The sequence below is a fragment of the Mya arenaria genome, chromosome 9 (genome assembly GCF_026914265.1).
Source record: "Mya arenaria isolate MELC-2E11 chromosome 9, ASM2691426v1".
NCBI classification, from domain to species: Eukaryota; Metazoa; Mollusca; class Bivalvia; order Myida; family Myidae; genus Mya; species Mya arenaria.
The window spans coordinates 29,301,160-29,308,624 of record NC_069130.1 but is presented as its reverse complement, the minus strand read 5'-3'; the positions used below and the strand labels follow the sequence as shown (position 1 = coordinate 29,308,624).

At 36.9% G+C, this 7,465-nt stretch overlaps 1 protein-coding gene across 1 annotated transcript; it reads right to left on the bottom strand.

Annotated features, from left to right (window-relative positions):
* Window positions 1-1,349: 1,349 nt before the first annotated feature.
* LOC128203259 (uncharacterized) lies at window positions 1,350-6,769 on the bottom strand. The gene is made up of 3 exons (XM_052904594.1): window positions 6,138-6,769; window positions 4,187-5,069; window positions 1,350-2,932 (listed from the first exon to the last, which is right to left on the bottom strand). The coding sequence occupies exons 1-3, from the start codon at window positions 6,723-6,725 to the stop codon at window positions 2,748-2,750; spliced, it is 1,656 nt and encodes a 551-aa protein (XP_052760554.1). The 5' UTR covers window positions 6,726-6,769; the 3' UTR covers window positions 1,350-2,747.
* Window positions 6,770-7,465: the final 696 nt, after the last annotated feature.

Here is a 7,465-nt window from a genome sequence, read left to right as displayed (position 1 = left end):
GTCATGAAACCATCGAGTCGCTTTTGTCGTGTCGTTTCTTTATTTGGCAGTGTAACTTGTCATGAAACCATCGAGTCGCTATTGTCGTATCGTTTCTCTCTTTGCCTGTGTAACTTGTCATGAAACCATCGAGTCGCTAGTGCCGTTTCGTATCTATTTGCCCTTGTAACTTGTCATGAAACCATCGCGTTGCTAGCGTCGTACCGTTTCTTTATTTGCCCGTGTAACTTGTCATGAAACCATCGAGTCGCTATTGTCGTGTCGTTTCTATTTGCTCCTGTAACTTGTCATGAAACCATCGAGTCGCTATTGTCGTGTCGTTTCTATTTGCCCGTGTAACTTGTCATAAAACCATCGAGTTGCTATTGTCGTACCGTTTTTTTCTTTTCCCGTGTAACTTGTCATGGAACCATCGAGTCGCTATTGTCGTGTCGTTTCTTTCTTTTCCCGTGTAACTTGTCATGGAACCATCGAGTTGCTAGTGCCGTATCGTTTCTTTATTTTGCCTCTGTTACTTGTCATGAAACCATCGAGTTGCTATCGTCGTGTCGTTTCTTTCTTTGCCCGTGTAACTTGTCATGGAACCATCGAGTCGCTATTGTCTTGTCTTTTCTTTATTTTGCCCGTATTACTTGTCATGAAACCATCGAGTCGCTATTGTCGTGTCGTTTCTTTCTTCGCCCGTGTAACTTGTCATGAAACCATCGAGTTGCTATTGTCATGTCGTTTCTTTCTTCGCCCGTGTAACTTGTCATGAAACCATCGAGTTGCTATTTTCGTGTCGTTTCTTTATTTTCCCGTGTAACTTGTCATGGAACCATCGAGTCGCTTTTGTCGTATCGTTTCTTTATTTGTCCGTGTAACTTGTCATGAAACCATCGAGTCGGTATTGTCGTATCGTTTCTTTATTTGTCCGTGTAACTTGTCATGAAACCATCGAGTCGCTTTTGTCGTATCGTTTCTTTATTTGTCCGTGTAACTTGTCATGAAACCATCGAGTCGGTATTGTCGTATCGTTTCTTTATTTGTCCGTGTAACTTGTCATGAAACCATCGAGTCGCTTTTGTCGTATCGTTTCTTTATTTGTCCGTGTAACTTGTCATGGAACCATCGAGTCGCTTTTGTCGTGCCGTTTCTTTATTTGCCTCTGTTATTGTCATGAAACTATCCATTCGCTATTGCGATATCAATTCTCAAATATGCTATATAAATGTCATGAAACCATCCAGTCGTTTCTGTCAGATCTTTTGTTGGATTTATGTTATTATGTTTGGTTGTTCTTTCATGCTGAGATCATGCGATATGTATGTTTATATACACATGTACATATATCAAAAATCACACCTCTGAACCTTTTGTTTGTGATTTATTTCTATCACTGTATAAATCGAAAATAACAAAAGTAAATACATACGGATTTCATATGGTCAATGTTTATCCCCAACTGGCAAGTACTGCCAGAAATATCATAATTATTAAACTAGAAATATTGTTTTCGACGCAAAACTTTTCTTTGAGAGCGATGTGGAAGAAAGATAATATTGAATGAGAAAGTAAAATAGTTTACTTCACATCACTATGCTCCAAGTTTCAATAATTTCCTTCGAGTAATTTTTGAGTTCTGGTTCCGATCAAATTTGGTTGAAGAAAATGAGAAATATAAAAAGAACAATTACATATACCTTAGACATAATTATGCAAATTTATAATCTTATAATCTTATAATATTGTATTGAATAACACTCATAGAGTTATGAGGTCATTGTTTGTTTCAATATTGCGATCCGATTGGATTAGCCATTTTACCAAATATATACGACGTAACAAATATCAGAAGATACTCCTATTTTTAGTCGTATCGAATAACCATTTTAAATCTAAAGAACAAAATTTCGTTCAAACAGCATTTACGCAAGGACAAAATGCTATCAAACCTTAAGAAAAGGTGATTACGGAACATGTAATGTAAGAATTTCACATGACGATGGATATCTAGTATTGACGCAAGTCGTGCAACAGACATCTAAATTACATAATCATTACAGCAAATTCTAGTAACATTTCATTTTTTATCGTTGTCAGCGTAAAGAAACACTGCATGGTACTATTCATTTATTCTAAAACCTTAATGATAGATATTTCTTATCGTATTATCATCAAACACTAAATTATATTCATGTATTCCTATTTACAATATCAAGCCCTATTGGTCTCTATTTCTCATGCAACCTTATTTCTCGCCGCTTTGAGTGACTTTTATGAAGCCCCTATCATTCTTATAGATTTATTAGCCTATGCAATTAGTAAAGGTATTCTTATTTCCCAAACCGACAGACAGATTCAGAAAATCACACTTGCCCATTTGAAGATATATTGGCCTTATTACTATTTTTCTTTTATTCCCAACGGCTTTATTGGACATTCCTTTCAGCCACTGTTAGCAAAACACTAACCTTTACATTTACATGTATTAATGTGTATGTCCTGCTTTCCCTGAGGCATTGACCTATGGACGGATCACATTTGCCAACGAGGTCCTTTCTCTAATACGATATTCACAACTTTGCCATTCACCTTCACCCTGTCGTGCCACATTTTCATTATCAACACGTCTCCATTCTCGATCTTTGCCTTTTCCAGCATACTGGTTTTACCAAAAGGGGTTTTATAGAGGCTGTATATTAGTTCCTTAAAAAGGTTTTATTATAAGTTCTCTATTTTGGAACAAGTAGGCACCTGCATGCATTTCAGCGTGCTATTGTCACCAAGGGCGAAGGTGTCGCCTTCTCCACAACATTAGAACAGTAGATCTTGATGCAGTCTTGGCGACCTTGTTTCTGGCAAAAGGAGCACAGCAAGTCTGCGAGGCCGGACCGGAGGTGCGTCCAGTAGGAGCTAGTACCTCCCATCACCTCCGCCTGGATCGCAATAGCTGCAAGGAAAAACATGATATGATCAGGGTCGTAACTCATGAAAGAAACACATAAATTATCTACTTGGTACCTTTCTATTGATGAGCGGCAGACCTGTCAAGTTTAATTTCCGTGCATAGACAATAATTAAGTAATTTAATATAACGTAAAAATAGTCTAGATAATGAAAACATTATGTATACTGTCTTGTTTGATTGATAATAATACAATGTGGTCTAGTTGTAGTTTTTACCATTGACCTCAGTTGAAACATAGTTCTTTCTTGCTATAAAGCTGATCAATTGTTTTCTTCTCTTGTTTTCATAAAACGGCATATCATGATTGGCCCATATCGTGCACATAGTGTTTCAATAAGCCGCTCGACATGTCATAACTTTCATTTGATGTATTCTTTGTTGTTTTAAAATGTTTTAATTTTCGATTAAAATTCGATTCGAATATGTATCAATTCACTTTTCAAATACACGACGTTCGTGCAATTTTCATTTCATTTAACCTATCAAATTTGATTCATCTTAGGTATTGCCAAGTTATTAATCTTACAACATATCCATCATTCTGTACAATTTTCTATTCAAAATCACATTTAAATGTTTACCTATGTCATTCATCAACATGCATTTCATTCATGTCATTTGCTGATAAATTGCATCTTCGACATTACGTAAATATATAAGTAACAACAAGCAGATTGTTTTTAAACCACTACGTACGTCCGTATTTGTTTGTAATGGTATTTAAAAAAAGCCGTCAAAACCGAGTGTCAGTAGCAAATAGAGTATCTTATTATATACATTCAATTATGTAAAATGTTTTGCGTGCGCAGTGATCCCACATAATCAAACTTAATTAACTTCAGACATAATATCATTAACCACAATGATCCTAGTTATCGTTTGTTTTTATTATCACTTCATGACTTATTTTATGGAGAAAATAAAATTTTGCTATTGAGCTGCCAAATATAAATATTCTATTGCTCACAATGACTGCGCTTGTTATAAAAATATCATGATTTCCACCCTCTTTGCAATAATTCTCATTTTTATATAAATGTGCGAGTAAGTTTCAGATAGATAATTGTACGATTAAATGTATGTTGCTTGTATAACTGTTATGTTTCCTTTTTTGTACAGCCTGGTTGCCACAGTAAATCATAGTGCCATCTGTAAACTACTGCCGTGATCCCTGCATCCAATTAGACTCACATTCACATCACACTTCAATGCGCACTGAATTGCGTGAAAACTTACCAGTCAATTCCCTGGTAGTAGTTTGTTGAATCACTGACGGCGCTTGTGTTGTTGGCTTAATTAGAACGTCCCCAAAGATTGTCAAATCTACATTGCGATCACCGAAAATGGACTTCCCAACAAGAGAGGATAGTTCAGCGGAGACAGGGTTAACCTGTGCCGCTGCTCTTCCACGAGCTCTGGTGTTATCCAGAAGAGACCTAATGTCTGATAATGTTTGTGTAAGTTTCTCTCTCACGGCGTCTCTGTTATTCCTAGGAGCTTGTATTGTATGTTCGGATAACAATATGTTGTCGGCCAACAAAATCCCTTCAGAAACTGGTCCTTGAACATGGGGTTTCAACGTGTTACCTACATGCACACTTGAATGTCCAAACACATCGGCATTGCCAGAAACTAATGGTGAATTTACTGGAGTGTCTTGAATAATTCTGCTTTGCAGAGGCTCAATTGAATGTTCAACTCTTGATGTTATGTCCTCAATTTTGTTTACCAAAGCTTTCAAGGATTCAATCTCGCTGGTCTGAACATTGGATCCTGTCAGAAAACCACTCTTTTCTACCAAATCTTTGACATATATCTTAAAAACTTCACGTTTTACAATAGGGTCACCAATCTGTTCAATATATGTGACCTGCTTATCAATTTTAGAGTTTCCATTGAGGTGTCGTTCTGTGTTAAATGCATTTATTTCAAACAAGTGTTGTTTGACAGTTTTAGCATCCTTTTCATTTGAGAGAACTGATTTCCGGTCTTGAAGAATCTTTAGAAAATTCTGCATACGATCGTTTGCTGATGCTGGCGATACCAATGGCATGGGGTTTGTTTTGACAACTGGAATTGGAGTTACTGCGAATGTGCCAAGTGCCTCCTGTAGATGTTGCTGAAAATAAAAAATATTACGTTGAAATAGAAACTGTCATTCGCAGAACATAAGGAACTCATCAAGACAAACTTGAAACGAGAGGCTTTTGCACGTATGAACAATGTAAGCAGTTATATCATGTTCGAGGCTTTTGCACGTATGAACAATGTAAGCAGTTATATCATGTTCGAGGCTTTTGCACGTATGAACAATGTAAGCAGTTATATCATGTTCGAGGCTTTTGCACGTATGAACAATGTAAGCAGTTATATCATGTTCGAGGCTTTTGCACGTATGAACAATGTAAGCAGTTATATCATGTTCGAGCAGAGACCAATACTAGCAAAGTAATGCAAGGCTTTAACAAACATATTAATTGAAAATGCAAACGAATGGCATGTTGATATTCGATTATTTGGTAATTCCTTCGATTGAATATAGTAAATTGTAACTTTTGGCTATAAGTCACAAAATTCTTATTAGTGTTTGTGGAATATTTTTAGTTTTGTCAGAATACAAGGGATCATTGTAGCGTGTCGACTATTTTCAGCGTTGTCGGAACCTAGAAGTGCACAATTGATGTTTACTAATACTACTAAATATCATATTTTAATAATGCTGATGGTGTTTGATATCTGCAAATAAATCGAAAAGACGTGGATTTCATCCGAATCATCTTTTGTAGTGCAATGCAGGAAACATATTTCAAAGCACTATCCTATGCATTAAAATTTAAAACCACGGACGTTACTTCGAAACATGAAAAACATAACACAAAAACTAGCTCATAACTAGCACATATCATTCAGTGATATCACTCGTATGCACAATGTAACCAGTAATATAATGGTCGAGCAAGAGGCAAATACCAGCATAAGTTATGCAAGCCCCAGACAAACATAACAATTGAAAATTGAAAATCATCATTGTTCTATTATCGAAATTCACGTATTTAGATAATCAGAATGACCATGTTTGAACTTGCAATGGAATAGAAAATATAGTTTAACTATGTTAATAACCATGGTAACTTAATAGTTTTAATATGTGTATAATTCAAAATTTATTTATTTAAGTTTAACTTACCCGCGTGAACATACGGGGCGCCGCCACTAAAGGGGGGAAGAGATTTATCCTCTGTCTTGGAACCAGTCTGCGAGTTTGGCTGAATGCATGAGGCAGCGGCACAGTTTGAATGTTTTCTTTTGCAGGGCGTGGATCATGAAGCAAGTTTCTATGTTGGAGGGTGTGTGCTGCCACCGTACCAGCCCCACCATGTTGGTGGATGTGTGCTGCCACCGTACCAGCTCCACTATGTTGGTGGGTGTGTGCTGCCACCGTACCAGCCCCACCATGTTGGTGGATGTGTGCTGCCACCGTACCAGCTTCACCATGTTGGTGGGTGTGTGCTGCCACCGTACCAACCCCACCTACAGTATGAGTGTGCACAACTGGATGTTCGTGGGTAAGTACAGTGGCTGGGACTGAACGAATATAGCCTGCCATGGTGTCCATACGCTTTCGATACTGTTCCCTTAAAGTCCTCCTACTTGCCGGTGACGCCCTGAGTGTGACGGTCATATTTGCACTAACAGAAGGTCTATGAAGCCCAGAACATATTTTACCAATCAATATTAAGAACACAAAAATCCAGATATTTCCTAATACAGCCATTTTGATAAAACAGTTACTATAACAGCTGACTTTTAACTTTACAATGCGAGCTGGATGGCTCGATTTATGTGAATGTTTTGTATCGTCACTCTAGGTTGCTTTTAACCGGCAGAAGGGCATATGCGTTTATTCAATCAGTGATAAATAGCAACGTCGTATTAATTGTTAACAATTAGTCAGGTCAAGCGCGCGGCCTAGTTTGGTTGACGTAAACGAAGACCATAAACGTGATACTATTTGTCAGTTGAAGGCTTAACTAGGAAGTCATAAAGATATGTGCTATATTGGACAACCTTTAAGTGAAATTATTTTTGTAAATTTGGTTAAAATTAACTTCCTGGCTTTATTTTAAGTTATTTAGAATTCAGACAATGGTCCTTTTCCACCACGTACAACCATCTACCATTTATTTAACGAATTTGTTACAGTTATATATTAATCTTAATGTCTACTGCACCGAAACGGAATTTAATTTGCTTTTCAAGTTGAATTAAGTATATGAAATCGTTTTTATAAACAGCATACGTAAAAGATAAACATGATACAGGTTACCTTTAAGACTACACGAAAGTGCTCGTTTATCAACATCGAAATCAATTCCCATTGAATACCATATGCTTTTGTGTTTACTTGGTTCAGCAAAACGTGTGTATGTGTTTTGTCAGTTCCTTTGAAATTATGAGTAGCGTGCACCTCTTTTAATTATTTGTCGCTGTTCTCATGTTCCCAACAGTGCTGTC